We start from the raw sequence: 20,561 nt of genomic DNA on the forward strand, positions 1-20,561 counted from the left end.
AATCCTACTTCTGTAGTGATACTGCCTCGGAAACCCAAGGAGGGGTCACTATGAGTCGGGGCCGACTCGACGGCACATAACAACAAAAACAACATTATTATTATTGTTCCCCTCACCCTTTGAATTTGTGAAGATGGGGAATGTCCTCATTTCCAGGAACAATCTCTTAAGCTCTCAGCTATTTCTCTCTCTGTCTTTGTCTCAAATATGTTTAATACAACTATGTATAATTAGTATAGACCCTACATTTTCTGGTAAGCCACACAGTAAAGATTCCTAATACAGACTTTTTCAAACTAAGCATCAGGGCTTGGGAGAGAAATAAGACTTTTGGAAAGAGATAAAAATTTGTAACCAGGCTTTTTATACTTCTTTCTTGCTTGAATATTAAAATGTTAAATATAAGAAAAAGTAGTAATGATACCATATAGTGGTTAAATGAAAGAATATTCAGTATCAGATTTAATTTATTAAAGATATATTGTAATCTTTTAACTAGGATATACACATTCTTTTATTAAGAATCTCATTATATGGCTTAGGTGCAAAAGAGAACTAAGAGTTCTGTCCTTAGGAAAACGAGGCCCTCTCAGTGTCCTAGTTTTATGTTTCTCAGAGGTGGTCAGTTATTCCCTCTCCACTACTGTCCTCTGGAGTAGTGGCAGTATTTCTGCAATAATGTCAAGCTTAATGGCGTGGATGAAGCTCCCAGTGGGGCTGGTCATAGTGTTTTTCCATGAACCCCTGACACTAATCATAGCCTTCCTACAACTTTCCCAGCCACATCGGCATTCAGGAAATGGTTGTGCAGATGTCTGATTGTTGTTGGGCTCAAGGAATTGGACTTAAGGAATTTTGGCTGAGTCTTGCAATCACCCATTGACTGTGACCCATCATTTGAAATAGTTTCCCCGTAACTGAATGCTCTGTGAGCTCTGGCTCCAAATATAAGTGCTTTCATTCCATAAATTATTTGTGGCCTTGGTTGAAGGTTGAAATTTCAAGGCAGAAGATGATAGAAGAAGAAGAAAAAGAAAACAGCTGATAAATTAACATGTGGAACATACAGCCTTGGATGTATAGGGTAGTTCAACTTTGTTCTACCAGGTCACTGTGAACTGGAATCAACTCAGTGATAAACAACAACATGCATTACCCAGTCTCTTGATATGTCCACAAGGAGCTCTTGTGGAGCAGTGGTTAAGGCGTTCGGCAGCTAACCAGAAGATTTGCAGTTCAAACCCACCAGCCGTTCTGTGGGAGAAAGATGAGACAATCTTCTTGGAAACTCTACGGGGCAGTTCCATTCTGTCATGTAGAGTCACTATGAGTTGAAATTGACTCAATGACAGTGGGATGAGTTTTGGTTTTATATGACCATGGAGTCCCTGGGTGGTACAGACAATTAATGTGCTCACTCAGCAGCTAAACAGAAAGTTAGAAGTTTGAGTCCACCTAGAAGTACCTACAACAAAGGCCTGGCTGTCTGCTTCCAAAACCAGCTTGTGGAGCACAGTTTAACTCTGACACACATGAGGTCATCATGTTGACCTGATACAACCAGTTTGTATGTCCATGGAGCTTTTGATTGATAAAGACAACCCATCATGCTCTATAACTTTCTTTTACTATGTTTTCGAAATTTCAGGATACGTAGGTGGAATTCTACCCCATGCTTATATGTCATGTTATGTTACTGATAAGTTTACCATTCACTCAGCAACCTTTATTGAATTCATAGTTTGTGCCAAACACTTTGAGTGAATAAAATAATATCTCTGACTTTGAGGTGCTTTCAGTCTAGAAGAATAGACTAAACTACATTGTCTTTCTGATTAGCGTCATTTGTTAGGTTTACTCTGCTTTGTTATTAAGTGAACACAAGCACATGTACATGGCTCCTTAGCTTATATCAGTCCTGTGTGAGAGGGGAGGAGCTCTGGTAGCATAGTGCGTAAGGTATTTAACTACTAACCAGAAGGCTGGCGGTTCAAACCCACTGGCCACTCCTTGGAAGGAAGATTGAGCAATCTTGGAAACCCAAGGAGGGCTTGCTATGAGTTGGATCCGACTCGACGGCAGTGAGGGTTTTTTTGTTTTTTTTTTTGAGTGTGTGTGAGGGGGGAGTCAGTTCTCTGGAAACAAATTTGCTTGTATTTAGTTTATTTTGAAGATCCATGATCAGAGTGTTTAATTTAAATAAATAAATAGATCCAAAGGTAATGTTCACATGCTGGCCATTGAAACAGGCAAAACACGGCCTCTGAGAGTAAAATGTTTGTGGCTGCTTGTTCTAGATATATTTTGTGTTAAAATCATTTTTTGATGTTGGTAATGATATTAGCCCCCAAATTTAGACGCTTTCACAACAATTCAACTTTAGCCATCTTGGGGACTCTATCTGTATTTGAATTAAGACTGATTTGGAGATGATGGGAGCTATATTCTAGCATTTTATTTTCAGAAGCACCAACATATTTCTACACGCATTTTAAGAGGAAGGGCGATAATTGAGTACTATAAAAGAACCTTTTCTTCCTACATTTTAGACATTTTTTTTAAGTGTCTCTTTGCTTTAGGTTATATATTAAGCAAAAATGTTAAGTTGCTTCATAAAGGAAACCCTGTTTCATGTCTAATTTAGAATGGCTCATTTCAAGGCCAAGATTATTCTCTATGGATCTATTCTTTCATTTTTATAGACAATGGCATTTTGTTTTTTTTCCCTCAAATTCTGAATTTCATCATTTGAGGATGTGGTTAAGATAATCACTTCCATTGTGTGGTATAAAAATTTTCTTTTTTCTTTTCTCTTTTTTGATTAGAGCGATAAATCACACATGTTCAAGAATGGATTTATGAAAGACAACTGCAATAAAACTTTTTGTGTAGTAGTTCACAAGTTTCTTTTTTCCTTTCCCCTATTTAAAGTTTTCCATTGCTATGGAAAACAGTAGGTCCCTAGGTGGCGCAAGTGATTAGCTCTGTTGGTGCTGTGGTTAAAGCATTAGGCTGCTAACCAAAAAGTTGGCAGTTCAAATCCCCCAGCTCCTATGTTGGAGAAAGATGAGACAGTCTGCTTCTGTAAAGATATATAATCTTGGAAACCCTGTGGGGCAGTTCTATTCTGTCCTGCAGGGTTGCTATGAGTTGGAGTCAACTTGATGGCAGTGGGTTTTTTTTTTTTTACTAACCAAATGGTTGGAGAGTCAAGCCCATTCTGGTGCCAAGGCAGGAATGTGTGGTGATCTGCTTCAGTTAAGATTACAGCCAGCCAATAAACCCCTGTGGAGTAGTTCTACTCTGTAACACATGGGATCACCACAAGTCAGGGGCTGAATTGACGGCAATGGGTTTAGATTTTTGGTTTCCGGAAAACAGTAGTTGTGATTTTCATTTCTTCTTGGCATTAATTGTGTGGACCACCATGTCCTTTTGGACGTTGCATTTAAGACATCATGGGAAAGAAGATGACTAAGGAGTTCTATTTCTCAGTTACTTTAACCATGCACGTTCCACCTTGCACTCCAGCAAAAGGGTAGCCACAACTGCAGTGCTGGAGCTGCAGAATTTGGATTGGAAATGACTGGCAAGAATAACCTTTGCATAACATGTCCAGCTCTTTGCTCTTCCTACAACACCACATGAGATTTGCTTAAAGTTCAGCAAGGAATTATTTGGACAGCATTACAGAGTATGTTGTCTGCCAGCTAATTGTATAGCTGTTTGAATGCTCATCCTGTTTTCTCTGCTCTGGTTCCCATAATAAACTTGGACAGAATACTGGATATTGGATTATTCATGTGTACTTTTCTCTGAACAAAAGATTAAGAAAGTTAAAAAAAATGTGAGGGTGGCAAGAACCGTGTCAAGTGAGGAGTCACTTCCTTTTTAGCTACTTAATTTCAAAACTCTTGGGATATATGGATTGCTTAAGCATTCCAGTGACTTTTGGGAAAGAATGTGTTCTTGAGGTTAAAATAAGTACTGGGAATTCAGACTTCTGTACTTTGTTCCCAAGGAGTGTGCGAGGGGTCACCCAGTGACATGTGACAAGTCAGTAAAACATTAGCATCTTAATTTTCCTATCTGTGAAATGGATATAAAAGGGCCGATAACTCAGGCTAAGTTAATGTTGGTTAACTGCTTTAATATTGTGCTGGGAACCGGTTTGCTCTAGTGACCTGAAAAAAACATGGCCTAAGTTGTAAGCTGACCTTATTTCTATTTTTGGCTTTGTTGCTGACTCCATGAGAAACATATCAATCGGCTAATCTGACTGTGGGCTTCCATGCATTCCATGATTAAAATGAAAGCTTTAAGATCTTTTCTTTACTAGCCTTATAATGATAACTACTAGTATTAAGTACTGAGAACACTCCACCAGATGTATCAGAAAGCTTTTACATTGATGTCTTTTTCACATAGGCTTCCTATCTCATGTTAGGTTACTTAGGGATACAGAATTCAAAGTTTATTTATTTATTTTTTTATCCAGCTGTTTACAGTTCAGTTCTATTATATCTAGGTAGAATTTTCCTATATCTGAGTAAAAGATATGACGGGAGCGTCAAAGGATAACTGTGTGCAATATATCTCTTTATCATCAGTTTTTTATCCTGCTTTTGTATCCTGTAGGCATTATTTTAGATTAAGAATGAATATATTTAAGGAGCTCTTCATTTTAACAAGTCTTGTTCTGAGAATGTTTTTATTTCCCAGCTATTGCTAGACCTCAAGGAAAAAAGCCAGCATTCCATGTCAAATCTTGTGCAGAGGGTTCTCACTGTCTTAGCATCTGTTCTTTCTGGTAGATTCCCTGGAGGCGCCTACTTTAAAAGAGCATGCCAAACTGTAGGGTTTAATTTTCTTTAATCCATTTGCTATTTTATTTTATCCTCTAGAGTTTGAAATAATCTCTTCCACATTTATTTAAATGCTGTTTCTAGACTCCTGACTTACATCTCCAATTAAGTGTAACACTCTGTGTGGCACAGTGGTTACAGTTACAAATTCAGAACCACATTTCTGCATTCATAAAAACACAGTTAATTCATCAGCAGTTGCCGGAACTGCCTGGAAGGGTTTGGAAAGAAAGATGACTTTTAAAGTTCTTGCTCTGTATCATTTCCATTATGCGTAGATGAAAAACATTTAAATTAATTCTTGGTTGTGTGCAATTTTTTTTGTAAATTTTTATGTGATATATAGCTCTGGTGGCGTAGTGCCTAAAGCATTTAACTGCTAACCAGAAGGCTGGCGGTTCAAATTCACCAGCTACTCCTTGGAAGGAAGATTGGGCAATCTACTTCCATAGAGATATGCCTCAGAAACCCCAGGAGGGATCACTATGAGTTAGATTCGACTCGATGGCAATGAGTTTGCAAATAGCTTGTCAGCATAATTTTACTTGGAACTAATATAACTTATTAGTACAACTTATTGAGCAGTAGGTAATCCTGCATGTAATCTCCAAAGTGTCTTTTGATTTTAAATGAGCTAACAGTGCTTATGTAATCTACCCAATTGGTATTGTAAAATTGCATTTAAGTCCACATACTTTGAGAAAATAGGCTTTCTTGATTTTTTATCACACGTGATTTTATATTCGCAATCTAAATATGAAAGAGTTCGTAAAATATTACTTCATTAAGTCACTGGCTCCAAGATGATGATAGAATAAAATAATAGTTCCAGGATGAACCATTGGTGCCTCATTCTGCCCTGTTCTTGTCCCAGTTGTATTTCCTCCCATTAGTGTGTTGTGCTCATCTGCCATGAATCTCCATCCTCCTCACCGCTCACTGCTGTCATCCTTCCATACACTCTGCATTCCTCCTCCTCTTCCTTTGCATTCATCCATGAAGAGCCAGCTTAAAGCTTAAGGCTCAGAATTCCATGGTTGTTCTGACCATTCTCTTTCCAGGTTGAATGATACAATCCTTGTTATGTCTGCCACACATTTGAACCCCTAATAATCACTATTTTAAAAATAATGTTTATTTCTTTTTGCTCCACAAGGGCAGAGACCATATTTGTACTTTGATTCTACCTTTGCAAAAAACACTTTTAAAAAGACACTTATTATCAAAAATTATCTTGACACTGTTCACTGCACAGGAAAGTCTTAGCATCTTGTGCTGAAACTCACACTGTGAACTCTGTGCCTACCCATACCTCCCAAAGATAACTAAAGGCAAAGGTGACTCATGGTCTGTTCACAAAGTCTCAGCACTGTGGCTATTTGATGACAAGAGGATGTCAGTAACTCAATGAAATTACAGTCAATGCAGTGGGACAAAACCCCCGAAACTCATTATGTGACTTACCTAACCAATGATTTCGTGTACAGTGCATATGAACCATTGTGGGGATGTCCTGGATGAGTATTTCCAGCCCTCAAAGAGCTCACGGTGCAGAAGGGCTGGCTGCAATAGGAAACTGTTTATAGCATGTACTTCCAGATACTGTCTAGACTTGTACAGTGTTAAGTGATACTTAGAAAGGTGGATTTCCTGATCTGTTTCCTCTATTTTTGTCAACCTGCATTCTGCCTTAGACTGACTCTGGCTTCTTTCTCTCCAGGGGGAAAGAGGCTTCCCAGGCTTACAAGGTGTCATTGGGTTTCCCGGAATGCAAGGACCTGAAGGGCCGCAAGGACCACCAGGACAAAAGGTAAGACTAACTCTATAATTGGGGTATGTGTATGTGTGTGTGTGTGGATTTAACATTATCTATATTCTTTTTGGAGCTCTGGTAGCACAGTGCCTAAATGTGTCTCATTGCTAACCAGAAGGTTGGTGGGTCAAACCCACCAGCTGCTCCATGGAAGCAAGACTGGGCAATCTACATCCGTAAAGATTTACCTCCTTGGAAACCCAATGTGGGTCACTATGAGTCAGAATCGACTCGATGACACTGGGTCTTTTTGTTTTGTTTTGTTTAATATTCTTGTTATGACATCATCATGAAATTATAATGGCATTTCTGTTTTATTCCAGGGTGACGCTGGAGAACCTGGACTGCCAGGAACAAAAGGGACAAGAGTGAGTACAATTGATATTTAAAATTGAAACTCATTGTGGATGGGATCTAATGACAGCAATGCTTAAAGGGCAGAGAGATTTAAACACCCTTTCTCCCTCCTCTAAACAATCCTGAGTGGGCTCACTCTTTTCTAAAAGGTCTTTCTCCTTTCCCTCACCTTTCGCCATGTCCCTTTACCCTCTTCCCTCCTCATCAGAGCTCCAATAATGTGGAGGTGAAGTGGGAATGAGACGTTAAAATGTGCAGTAGCTACATTGTTTCTTTCCCACAAATCCTTATGAAGGGCTGTGCATAAGTAGAGGCCCTTACTAACAGCACCTGTGTATTTCTTGCCATTTGTTCTTCCTCAGGGATCTCTTAGAGGCATACTTTAACTTGGGTTGAGGGGGAAAAGGGTGTTAGTTCTATGTCTACAAGTTATGAAAGACAGATGATTTCATTTACTGTGAAAAACAGTGATATTTTCAAAGCTAAAATTGGCCTTTCTTCTTCATACTTTTTCCTTTCTTTGCTACTCTCATTCCTGGGAAATGCAAAGTCGCAGAGCCTAAAAGCAAATTTGAAAGTAGAAAGAAAATTGGTTTTTATTACAAAATATATAAAATGTAAACATTTAAATCCTGTCATTGCTATATAGTTAAAGGGGAAGTGCAACAAACAATATTCAGTGTGCTACTTCTTGGCACTCCTGTAGGTTCTTGGGGCAGAAGAGAGAGTCCATAACATTGTGATTACAGTTGATCCTTACATTTGCAGATTCTTTATTCGTGACTTCACCCATTTGCTAAAAAGTGCCCTGGTGTTTTAAAGGTCATTCATAGACGTGAACATGCACAGAGAGTGAAATTTTCCCAGCTGAGGTTGAACAACACTACTTCTGGCTTCGCTAAGTCAGTATTTGAGAGGAGTTATAAAACCTGACTATCGTGAATAGGGAGAATTGTCTCCCATTTGGGATGGAGGAGACAAAGCAGTCAAGTCCCTCTTACCTCTGTATTTTGAATAAAATGATTTTATTTTCTGCTAAACTGCTACTATTCAACTAGAAATAACTTTTTTATATTTCCCCCAATGAATTGATATTATCTCATAAACTCTTCTTCCCAATTGTTTGAGATTTTAATGTGAATTACTAGTAGTTTTTTTTTAAAACCTAGAAATTATCAAAGATGAAATGAAGGCAGAATTATTTTTTGTGTGTGCAGCCTTGATGTTAGAAGACTTTAGCAGTCAGCTTCTGGTGTAGATTTGCTGCTGACAGCCTTGGGAGATCTGCCCACTAGGCTGGGTCCTCACCTGCCTCCCCCGACAAAATGCTCTATTGCCCCATGCAGATATTCTGAATGCCCAAAATTAGAGTTTGGTTCCAAGCCAAGTGGATGCAATGGAAGGAGATGAAGTTCCTAAGAGCTTGATCTTTAACTCTTTCATTTCTACTCCTAACAGGGACCCCCAGGAGCAGCTGGTTACCCTGGAAACCCAGGACTTCCTGTATGTATACAGAATGCACTCTGCTTCCTCTCTGAAACATTGTATGTGAGCAGTGATCACTATCAGATGATTTTCTACTTTGGTGACTTTCACTTTCTTCATGACAGGGTATTCCTGGCCAAGATGGGCCACCAGGTCCTCCAGGTATCCCAGGATGCAATGGTACAAAGGTAAATTCAAAACCAAGACTTTTCCCCATTTGTGCATGTTTACATAACTTTGCATATTAAGAAGTGAGGTAAAATTATTCTATCAGTACAGTTTTATTTGTCACAATTAGGAAATTACTTTTATAAAGCTTTCTGTAGTTGATGAGGAAGTAGACTTTTCTCAAAGTTAGTGTTCAAATATGATATAATCCTGGCTTTTTATATAGATTTATATCCTAAAAGTAAATTACTTTTAAACACCAGATTTCTTATCCATGATCAACTACTACATCAAATAAGAAAACCTTATTATTAATCCTTGTCCCTATTAATTATGTTATTAATTATATTTCTTCTTTAGTGACATAGCACCCAGGAATAAATCTTGTAATAAACTCTTTAGGAAATGGTTTTTAGCCAAAAAATGAAAATATCCCTGGAGGGTAGGAAAGTGTGACTTATGAGGGTGATTGGAATGACGCTGTCATGTTTGCCTTCTTTAGTTTAAATGAATGACTGTCTATTCTTCCTTTAGGGTGAAAGAGGGCCTCTTGGGCCTCCTGGTTCCCCTGGATACATTGGAAATCCCGTGAGTATAGCATTGTTTAAGTCAGAATTTCTTTCTTCAATAATAATTTCTCTCTTCCCATTCTGTTCCCACGTTTTTGTTTGTGCACAAATAGTGCTAATTTGATGTTTTGAGAAAGGAAAAAACAAACAAACTAATATCAACCTTTTCTTCTCTAGGGACCTCCAGGGTTGCCAGGAATGAAGGTACATTTTATTTTATTTTATTAATTATAGGGACTCTGCCTAAAACAGGAGCCCTGTTGGTATAGTGTTAAGCACTCATCTACTAACCAAAAGGTTGGCAGTTCAAACCTACCAGCCACTCCATGGGAGAATGATGTGGCAGTCTGCTTCTGGAAAGATTTACAGCCTGGGAAACCCTATGGGGCAGTTCTACTCTGTCCTACAGGGTCATTATGAGTTAGATTTGGCTCAGTGGCAATGGGTTTGGTTTGGCTGCGTAAAACAGATACCATGTAAATAAATTTACTTTAAATCCCTTTAACTGATTAACATTTTTTCTAAACTCTGCTACTTACATTAAAATAGCATGCAAGTAATATACACAAGGGAGCTCTGGCAGCCTACTGCCTAAGGCATTTGACTGCTAACCAGAAGGCTGGTGTTTCAAACCCACCAGCCACTCTTGGGAAGGAAGGTTGGGCAATCCTACTTCCGTAGTGATACCACCTCAGAAACCCAAGGAGGGGTCGCTATGAGTCGGATCCAACTCAACAGCAAATTTAAACTTTAGATTCTAAAGTTTAGACACGAGGATATTTCTTAACAGGAAATAAATAGTAATAGGGGGAATATGATGATGGCAAATATTAACAGATGTGATTCCAGTCAAGATTAATTACTTGCTTAGACAATCTCACTGACACTCTTTTTCCAGAGCCATTTTACACAAGCACAGTGTCACCCAAAAGGAATTCAAGTTTTTATTATATTTGTTCTGAATAATTTCATTTAAACACAACTACCTTTTTATGTTGCCTATAAACTCAAGTCATTGTGATACAAGTTCAGAAATTAATGCAGGAAGAAATTGCTCTAGGTTAGAAACTTGATGTCATGGTACCTTTCGTTCACTGGGTTTTCTCACCTTGGTTCTCGCCCTTTGTATCAGAGGTGGGACCCAAGACCCTCTGTGACATCATGAGGAAAATAAGTCCTGAATCCCACACTATCACTACACCAGACAGTGATTTGTTTCTTGCTGTCAGTAAAGGAAGGAGCCCTGATAGTACAGTAAATGGTCAAGCACTGAGTTGCTAACTGATGGTCAGCAGTTTGTACCCACCAGCTGCTCTGTGGGAGAAAGATGTAGCAGTGCTTCCATAAAGGTTTACATTCTTAGAAACTCGGTGGGGCTGTTCTACTCTGTCCTACAAGATAATACAAGATAATACTCTGTCCTACAAGATAATAATAAGTTGGAATTGACCCAATGGCAGTGTTTTTTTTTTTTTTTTTTTTTTTTTGAGATCATTAAAAGAGATTTTGTGTCTTCATAGGGTACCTAGGAAATAGCAGATACAGTTTGCTAAAACTGTGGAACTGATCACTCCACACTTGCTTTGTCATCCCAAGCCATGTCCATCGAGAGAGCAAGATGTTCTGATTTGGGTTCCTGTCCCCAGGCACACTGCCTACCTTCTCTCCCTTCTCTCTTTGGCCAGTAAGCCTTGCTTATCAACATCTATTCCTGATGTTCTACAGGCACCATAAATTCAACATATCCAAAAGGGGACCTGCTACCTTCTCTTCTAAAACTGCTCCTACTCTTGTGTACTTTAGCTAGTTAGGGCAGCAATGTCTACCTAGGCATTCAAGCCAGAAACCCAGGAGTCATTCTTTTTCGTTGTTTTGATTTTTTTTCTGTGGGGAAATTGCCCATGAATGATTCTCCTCTTCTTTCCTCTTTTCCTTCCCGTCTCGCTTTTCTTTTCCTTCCTTCCTGTCTCTCCTTTCCTCCCCTCTCTCTCCCTTCCTTCCTTCCTTCCTTCCTACTTGAGATTGTTTTTCTACCTCCCTTTTCATATCCAGTTAATCATATAGTCCTGACATTTTTGTATCCAAAATTTTTCTCCCCTGTGTCCCATTCCGCTTAGCACGGTAGCTAGTAGAATTTTCTTATGTGTTTGTTCAATTGAAGAAGTAAATCCACTCATGTGCTTAGCTCCGTCCCATCTATTATAGCACTATTTCCTGTAGTTGCAGCCAAATTGAATATTCAACAATTCCCATTGGTTATGAAGGCAACAATCATGAGTAGGGTAGATAGCCCCAGTCTGTATATCCTGAATTTTGGGTAAGTCCTTTATAATAATGTTTGCCTATTATTCACTGAGTTTTAAGTTTCTTTATATGAATATAAACATTTGTAACTTTGTCTTATTTTTCATTCTGTAGGGGGATCCAGGTGAAATACTTGGCCATGTGCCTGGTACACTGTTGAAAGGTGAAAGAGGATTTCCTGGATCTCCAGGAGTACCAGTAAGCATTTCCTGGATAATAAGAATATGCTGAATCACCTTCTACTCTGCATTTTAATTCTTTCCTGTCTTAATAAATTTTAGGGTCCACCAGGATTTCCAGGGTTACAAGGTCCTGTTGGCCCTCCAGGATTTACCGGACCCCCAGTAAGTTTTGGAATATATTTCTTTGTTAAGTCATTCAAAGAATAACCTGTGTTGAGTCATGAAAATAAATAATAATTTATGAAAAGTTTACACATGGGGCTTTCTCAATTTGGATATGGGAAAATGAGCTTCTTTCTTATGAATATATTTGGCTGGCACCTACGGTCCATATAGTCCCAGAACTGTATGTCAAAAGATAATAATAGTGCTATAGGATGGCACTGTATGCCAAGACGTCCCCCCAAAAATAACAAAGTAATATTTGAGGAATAGACCAAATACTAGTGATACCCAGTACCTAAAGAAGTCAAATGATAGTTAGATAAAGCCATCTCTGCCCTTGGAGACTGTCTGAGGAGAAAGACTTGTAGAAACAGGATTCAACCAGCGAGATCTGGTTCTATTTAGAGTTATAGGCACAAGCCAGGCAGTAGCAAAGAAGCCCACTTACTTCACATTTTGCAAATTTGAGCACCCAGAAATTAACTTCTGAGGAGACTGTTCAATCAGAGTAGAATCTTAAGATATCTTCAGAATAGAATCTTAAAAAGCATTAAGCTCATGGGGGTTGTGAATCATATTTAATTAAAATGTTCTCTCATCTAGGGCCCCCCAGGCCCTCCTGGACCTCCAGGTGAAAAGGTAAAGATTTCTTTTTAGTTATCTTTATTTGTCACTAATACAAATAGTCATACTTGTAATTTGTGTAAGACTAACTTAATAAATTGGCATATTTTATTCTTTAACTTTCTGTCAAAAAATTTGGAAATTTATAATTCTTTTATATACATATATATTTACATATCTGTCTATTTATCCATCTATTTCTTTATCTTATATATCTATTCATCAATCTGTCCATTGATACAACCTATCCATCCATCCATCTTCTCTTCAATTGCTTTGGAATCTCTCTTATTTCTCTTTGTTTTCTAAAGTCACAGTTTAAAAACATTACATTTTTCAAAGGTTGTTTTAGATAGAGTCCTTTATTAATAATACTCTTAAAATCTTTCTTATATGCATTAAGTATATGGTCACAAATGTCTTCAAAACTTAAGGTGGTTGTGGGATGAAGTCATTGGCTGAAATCTGCCATCTTTCTTGCATTTTATGTGGGACTTGTGAGATGATTTTGAACAGAGTAGACAACTCTAATAAAGAAATAATGAAAGTCTGATTTTTAATCAACAGGGGCAAATGGGCTTAAGTTTTCAAGGACCAAAAGGTGACAAGGTGAGCTCACATTGCTTTGGAGTGTTTTCTTGTTTAAAATCATGTTTTGGAGTGTTTTCATGTTTAAAATCAGAGTTATAAACATGATAGAATTTCTACATCTGCATATATTTTTGGGCCTTTGGAATCATAGTTACTCTTCTTTGTACATTCCTTAGTTTGTTTATTTTATTTTTTAATGTACAGCTAGAATTTATTGAAGTACTCTAGGTTTGACCTTGAGCCATTAGTGATCCAGTGGTAGAATGACCTCCTCCTATGTAGAGACCTAGCTTTGTTTCTTGGCCAATGCACTTTATACATAGCCACCGACCATCTGTCAGTGGGGGCTTGCATGTTGTTATGATACTGATCAGGTTTTAGAAGAGCTTCCAGACTAAGATAGAGTAGGAAGAAAAGCCTGGCAATCTACTGCTGAAAATCAGCCAGTGAAATCCCAATGGATCAAAATGGTTCACTCATTGTGCATGGTGTGTTGGTATGCTTGGGTAGCCATGGAAGAGGTCCAACTCAACAGCAACTAACAATAATAACAATAGGTATGGTCTTACCAACATAAAATTCAATGAGGGTATTAATTACAGTTGTTTGTACATAGAGCTCAATCAAAATGTTCTTAGGAAGTGATAAAGCCAGGCCTAGAATTTATTATATAAGAGTCAAAGTTAGGACTTGAATATTAATAACATAGCTATATTAAAGGTCATCATAATGAAACTAGGATACAATATAATTGTTTGTTGGCTCCTATCCTCCAACTAGCCTGTCTTCTTAAACAAAGATAAGTTAAAGTCTTTATGGACATGGAAAGAAATAAACCACAATGGAATAGAGGGCACTGTCAAAGAGCAAACTGGAGTCTCTGTTATAATTAAAGCAGAGTTTTATTGAAGAAAATAATAGAGCAATCTGGGTCAGGCAACACCTAGTGAGGATTACCAAAGTGCTCTGACATTCTGAGGGCCAGGTTAACCTTTATACTGAAAAGTAGGGAAGGGAGTATGTAACTGCAGCTATGGGGGCTAGGGATTATTTATGGTTACAGGACAATAGCAAGTTGAAATTTACAAGGTTAGCTGATTTATTTTCTAACATAGATTTCTTGGAGCGCTCTTAGTAAGCTATGCATACATTCTTCCTGAGCCCCGTGCAAGCATTCTTGTGAGACCATCGTGACAAACATTTACTGATAAACATTTCTTCACAATCTCATATTCTTGTCCTCTCTATTGTTTACCGAGGGTAGTCAAAGTTCACAAGAAGTTACAGCTTTATCCTTAGGAAGGCTGAAAGGAGGACTTTGGACAAGTTTCATTCAACAGTGAAGTTTTGACTTAGACCTGGGGCAGTAATCTTTAATCATGCTAAGCACCTCAGTTTAGCGTGCCTTCATACTGCCATAATTGACTAATCATCCTCTTGAACCCTCCTGTTGTTTTCTAATGAGTCCCTTAATTTTTGCAAACATTTGCAAGACCCTTTTTTCTGAAGAATTCCATAAATAATCATTCCAATCTTCACTGTTTGGCCCGCCAAGAAAAAAATTCCTTCCTTTTATCTAGTTTAAATTATACCATTTCTCAAGCCCCTCTGAAAACAATAGCTATTAGCCGCTTCTCTCAAAGTTAAAGACAAGCAGGAGTAAAACAACCTAAAGTGGAATTTTTTAAAAACAAAGTGGAATTCTGCCTGAACCTTAGGCAAAAGCTTCTTTCATGCAAGCACCTAGATTTTGAGGCTCTTACACAGTACTGACTATTGCAGGCAGCCTCATCTTAGAAAGAAAAAAGGCAAAGCATGTGTCTCTATTCCTCTGATGTTCTCCCTACCAATTTTTCTGCATCAGAGCAGTGAAATGGGCACTGATTACATGGGTAGTTCTTAGAATTACTACAGCCAAACCAGCCACAGGACCCAGATTCATCTCCATCGATATTTAAGATAGCACAGATGATCACCACCAGGTGCCACCAAATGCATCTCAATCTGAACAGTTTCTAATTGCACAGTTGGACACTGCCTTTCACCCTCAAATGTTTGGCCCAGTCTTTCCATAAAAACAATGCAATGCACTGCCCTGGATTTGGATCCGACTCCTAGTGACCCCTCCTTGGGTTTCCGTGGCGGTATCTCTACGGAAATAGAGTGGCCAACCTTCCTTCTGAGGAGTGGCACTACGCCACTAGAGCTCCCTTCCATAAACTTCACACTAAGTAAATATGCAGTGTTTTCCAGCTGGTAATTTTGGATCTCATTCTTTGTGCTATAGGTGGATTTCACTTTACTTATAACCAGCCTGAAGAAGAAAACCCTTGATAGTCTTTTTGTTCTTCATTTACCTAAAAATACCTCTTTTCTTCCCAAGTTCTATTAGGCAATTGTTGTCCCTTTCCTCTATGCCTTCAGAATATAATAGCACAGTGCGTATGAATATGCCTACACATATGTGTCCTAAAGGTATTTAGGTTCCATTCTTCTCAAATCTGGGTAGTGGCTGCCAGCCTTGCCCTAATTCCTGAGAGATTTTTATTTGTATACCATCTTCCTACTGAAATTTAATTTTCTGCTGAGGCAAGGGTAGATTAGAATCGAATAGAGTACAGTTACATTTTTTAAAAAAGAAGTTTTATTTTAGACTTTTTCCTCTTCTGCATTTTTCTTCTCTGTGTAACTATTTCTATGCCTAATTATATTCCAATGTTTGCATCAACAGGGTGATCAAGGGGTCAGTGGGCCTCCAGGAGTACCAGGACAAGCTCAAGTTAAAGAAAAAGGAGACTTTGCTACTAAAGGAGAAAAGGTACGGAAGGAGTTTGTCCAATGAGTACTGGCTTTTTAATTTTGGAAAATTTCCAAAGGACAGATAAACCACATCAAATCCAATTCCCCTACTATGTTCAATCCTTTCTCTGAAAACAGATTGATAGACTATTTGTCCTATGAAATATGAGCAGATGATTTGAGATTCACTCATCTAGGGTCTTCTGAAATGTACTCAAATTTGGGGATGGGACTGGGTCAGCAGGAACGAGCCAAGCGGAGGGACAGAAGAGAGATTACAGTCCGCATGGATCAAGTGTAATTAATGCTGTCCTTCTTCAACACATAAGGAGCTCCGGTGGTGTAGTGGTTAAAGCATTTTGCTGCTAACCAAAAGTTTGGTGGTTCAAACCCACCAGCTGCTCCACGGGAGAAAAAGGAGACAGTCTGCTTCTCTGAAGACTTACAGGCTGTGAAACCCATGGAGCAGTTGTAACTCTGCCTTAAAGTTGGAATTGACTCCATGGCAGTGGGTGGGTATTAAACCCATAACCCAGTCAGGAGCAGGAAATGAAATGTAAAACACAATGTGAATTTGTTAATGTATCAGAAAAGAAAAACTTTCATGTGGAATCTAGCATATTAAAAAATTGATATAGCTGTTAGATAGTACTGATGTTCTCCCCCCTCCCCTTTTAATTCTTTCAGGGTCAAAAAGGTGAACCTGGATTTCAGGTAAGTACTAAATCTTTACTTATTATTTTATGAAAGATCATGAAGTATTAGATTTAACTTACAAGCTAGCTTGTTTTACCTCATATATGATAATTACCTAATTTACTATTTTATCTAAACATGCTAAAGTACTTAACTCTTTCTCTTTTGTTCTTTTAAGGGAATGCCAGGGGTTGGAGAGAAAGGTGAACCTGGAAAACCTGGCCCCCGAGTAAGTGCTTTCAAAAGTACTTTTAGTCTTTATTATAAAATAATTTTTCTTTCATTCTCAGAATTTCATATTCATGGAAACAATACTGGCAAGACTTCCAGGTCTGCTAGTTTATACCTTTCACCCCTGGGAAAAGTTTCTAGTTTATCCCTTTCAGTAAAGCTTTTCTTAAACCTTTGTTAGCAGAAATACAAAGAGCTACCATCCTTTGATAGGTCTTTGTATTTCTGCTACCATCCTTTGAAAGGTGCTCTGGTGGTGTAGTAGTTAAAGCATTTGGCTGCTAACCAAAAGGTTACTGGATTGAACTCATCAGCTTCTCCAAGGGAGAAAAATGAGGTAGTCAGCTACCATAAAGATTTACAGCCTGGGAAACCCTATGGGGAACTTCTCCTCTGCCCAAAAGGGTTCCTACAATCAACTTGATGGCAGTAGGTTTGATTTGGTTTTGTACCATCCTTTGAAAGGAGTCCTTGGGTGGTGCAAATGGTTAACTCCCTTGCCTGCTAACTGAAAGGCTGGTGGTTCAGGTCTACCCAGAGGCACCTTGGAAGAAAGTCCTGGCAATCTACTTTCCAAAAATAAGCCATCAAAACCACTATGGAATACAGTTCTACTCTGACACACCTGTAGCAATGGCAACTGGTATCATCATTTGAAAGAGCTAGTCGTCTTTATTCAAATGGCCCCACCCTAAAGATGAGGCAACTGCTTGTGGGAAGGAGGCTCTTTGCAGAGCTGTCTACCAGCTGTTTATCTTTGTTTAAAGATACCCATTGCACTAGATCATGAGCAGTTGGGTTGCTCTTGCTGCTGCTCTTCCTGCCAACACTGAGATCCTACCCAGAAAATGAGACCTTGTTTCCACAGCCCTAAGCACAGGACGCTAAAAAGCTTCTCAGTTTATAAATAGTGGTGACACGAGAAGTACCCAGGACCCTCTACGAACTTCCGGTTGCCTGAGATATTTTTGGATCCTGAAATAAAGAAGCTCTGGTAGCACGGTGGTGAAGTCATTGGGCTGCTAACCAAAAGGTCAGCAGTTCAAACCCACCATCTGCTCTTCCTGAAAAAGATGAGGCAGTCTGCTTCTGTAAAGATTTACTGCCTTGGAAACCCTATGGGGAAGTTCTTCCCTGTGCTGTAGGATCATTGTGAGGTTGGAATTGACTTGATGGTAGTGAGAATGGGACTCTGAAATAGGAGGGCAGTGGTAGTTGAGTGGTAGAATTCTCGCCCTTATGCGGGGGACCTGGGTTTGATTTCCAGGCAATGTACCTTGAGCACAGATGGTGGAGGTTTGCCTGTTGCTGTGATGCAGAACAATTTTCAGCAGAGCTTCCAGACTGAGACAGACTAGGAAGAAAGGCCTGGTGATCTATTTCTGCAAATCTGTCAGTGGAGCGCTGTGGATCACAATAGTTCAATCCCATTGTGCATGGGATCACCATGAGTTGAGGGCCAACTTGATGGCAGCTAACAAGAACCTTGAAATAACATATGGAAACCTTTATGAAAATGAATCATTTGCATGCTAGCTACCAAACTCAGACTGACCAATAGGAACATTTCTCTGTTAACTGTGCCACCACAATGTTATAGATATCTTAGAAGATTTTGCAACTAATCAGATTCTTTTAAGAAAAAAATTGAAAAGACCTGTTATATTGTTGTAACTTTTTTGAAGTTATTCATTGTGTAATATATTCCATTTTATTATTGTAGTATTGTCAACTTAATAGAGTCCTTGTTTTACCTTGTTTGTGGTTTCTTAAGAAAGGTGACTTATTGCCTTGTATATACCTTTGTGTTATATTATTATTACTTATTGAATACCAATGGTTAAATCTTTACTGTACAGGGAAAACCTGGAAAGGATGGTGAAAAAGGAGAAAAAGGGAGTCCGGTGAGTATTTTTCTGCACTTTTAAAAGTAATAAAACTGTGACCTTTTCTAGCATATGATCGTCATAGCTTCTTGCTCTATTCCATTCTAGGGTTTTCCTGGTGACCCAGGGTACTCTGGACTTCCTGGCCGAGAGGGTTTAAAGGTATATGATGACATTATGTTGAGTTTTTACTTTCATTTTGCAGCTCAGTTTGGAAGTTTGCTCATGCGTTCCTAGAATAAAGAATATGGGCTAAGGAAAAAAGTATTTTTAAGCTCTATACGAGTAAGAAAGGAACTTAATTGTTTTCTTCGTGTGTGAATTTTTTGAAGAAAAAAATGTAAAATTTTCTCCTCTTTCATGTTTTTGACTTTTTTTATAGTAGATTAATTTTCCACTGATTGTGAAACAACAGGAAATACAGAAAGATATAATGAAGAAAATAAAGCTTATCTATTATTCTGTTATCCACTGAGAAGTGGTCAGAGTTAACATTTATTTGTGTCTAATGCATCTTTAGACAATTTTATACCTAAGATCTCAAAATTATTTCTATAGGAATATATATTTAGAAATCATAAGTTTTCATAGAGCTTTATTTCATTTCTTTGTTATTCCATTAAGAAACCACCATATACTTCAACTTCTATAAAAATGATTCTATTAAGGTCGTTTGAGGGAGCACGCAGTCAACAGAACAAATACTGGAGCTTTTTTTGTGAAATGATTAAATAGCCTGCTGCTTACGATTTTTAGAAATCACCATTTGCATATATTAAAATGTAGTGTATCCATTTTTGTCATGAGAGGCACAGAGCATTTTGAACTAATCACACCTGAGAATACTAAAGAGAGGAAATAATTTTAGTGGAAATAACTTTAGCCAAGTTTCTCTTTTTCCAGAAAAAGCCTAAGCCTGCTTTCTGCAGGACAGTCTGCATAGTAAAAATATACAAGTAAAATTGTTTTTCCTTTTGTAGGGAGACAAAGGTGAAGCAGGTCCTCCAGGCCCACCTGGAATAGTGAGTAATGCTTGTTGGTTTGTGAGAGCTTTGGAAATGAAGGAAAGAAAGGAGATGCACATTTGTTACTTATGACAGGTTCTCTGCAACGTTTCCTAGAATTGCATTTTTATGTAAAAGGCGAAACGTATGATTTGAATAATCAGTTTACATTTTGTATTGCATGCAGTTTAATATTTACTTGTTATTAATTTTTAATCTTTTTTAAATATCCTTAAGTCACTGAAAATAAAAAGATTTCTATATGGATAAGAATATTAGCAACACATTTTTAAACTTTTTTTCTTAATGGTCCATTAAAGACAATTTTTCTAAGAGAAACAAACCATCCATGATTTGACTATCCTAGCAAATCAATTTTTATTCTTGCAAATAATATTTTATTGCATATATTCAATCAATTATGTAACATTTTTTCTTTTTAAGAATGAAACGTTCCATTTTTTGTAAATTATGTTCTTAGTAATCAATAGGTAGCATAGTGCCTAAGGCATTTGACTGGTAACCAGAAGCCTGGCGGTTCAAATCCACCAGCCACTCCTTGGAAGGAAGATGGGGCAATCTACTTCCGTAGTGATGCCACCTTGGAAACCCATCGAGGGTTCACTATGAGTCAGATCCAACTCGACAGCAGTGAGTTTGGTTTTTTTGGTTTGTCAGAGTGACGTGCTTTAATTATTGTGGCTTTTTTGCCTCAAATCCTTTTTGAAACAATGAAAATACTACCATTGTTTTGTTTACTGATATTCTTTCCCTTATACAGATAATGTGTTGTGGTTAATACCTTTGTATAAGTTGGTTTAT

General features: G+C 38.1%; 1 protein-coding gene across 1 annotated transcript in view; it reads left to right on the forward strand.

The window, feature by feature from the left end:
- COL4A1 (collagen type IV alpha 1 chain) overlaps positions 1-20,561 on the forward strand; it is a 194,788-nt gene that overhangs the window by 106,002 nt on the left and 68,225 nt on the right. The window contains exons 3-18 of the mRNA XM_007938912.2: positions 6,586-6,675; positions 7,002-7,046; positions 8,494-8,538; positions 8,646-8,708; positions 9,223-9,276; positions 9,435-9,461; positions 11,676-11,759; positions 11,843-11,905; positions 12,512-12,547; positions 13,100-13,141; positions 15,855-15,941; positions 16,610-16,636; positions 16,797-16,847; positions 18,709-18,753; positions 18,844-18,897; positions 19,716-19,757. Coding sequence (XP_007937103.1) covers positions 6,586-6,675; positions 7,002-7,046; positions 8,494-8,538; positions 8,646-8,708; positions 9,223-9,276; positions 9,435-9,461; positions 11,676-11,759; positions 11,843-11,905; positions 12,512-12,547; positions 13,100-13,141; positions 15,855-15,941; positions 16,610-16,636; positions 16,797-16,847; positions 18,709-18,753; positions 18,844-18,897; positions 19,716-19,757 — 855 coding nt within the window. The remainder of the gene's footprint in view (positions 1-6,585; positions 6,676-7,001; positions 7,047-8,493; positions 8,539-8,645; positions 8,709-9,222; positions 9,277-9,434; positions 9,462-11,675; positions 11,760-11,842; positions 11,906-12,511; positions 12,548-13,099; positions 13,142-15,854; positions 15,942-16,609; positions 16,637-16,796; positions 16,848-18,708; positions 18,754-18,843; positions 18,898-19,715; positions 19,758-20,561) is intronic.

The sequence above is a fragment of the Orycteropus afer genome, unplaced genomic scaffold, assembly GCF_000298275.1.
Source record: "Orycteropus afer afer isolate SDZICR_OR568_19922 unplaced genomic scaffold, OryAfe1.0 scaffold00055, whole genome shotgun sequence".
Lineage (NCBI taxonomy): Eukaryota > Metazoa > Chordata > Mammalia > Tubulidentata > Orycteropodidae > Orycteropus > Orycteropus afer.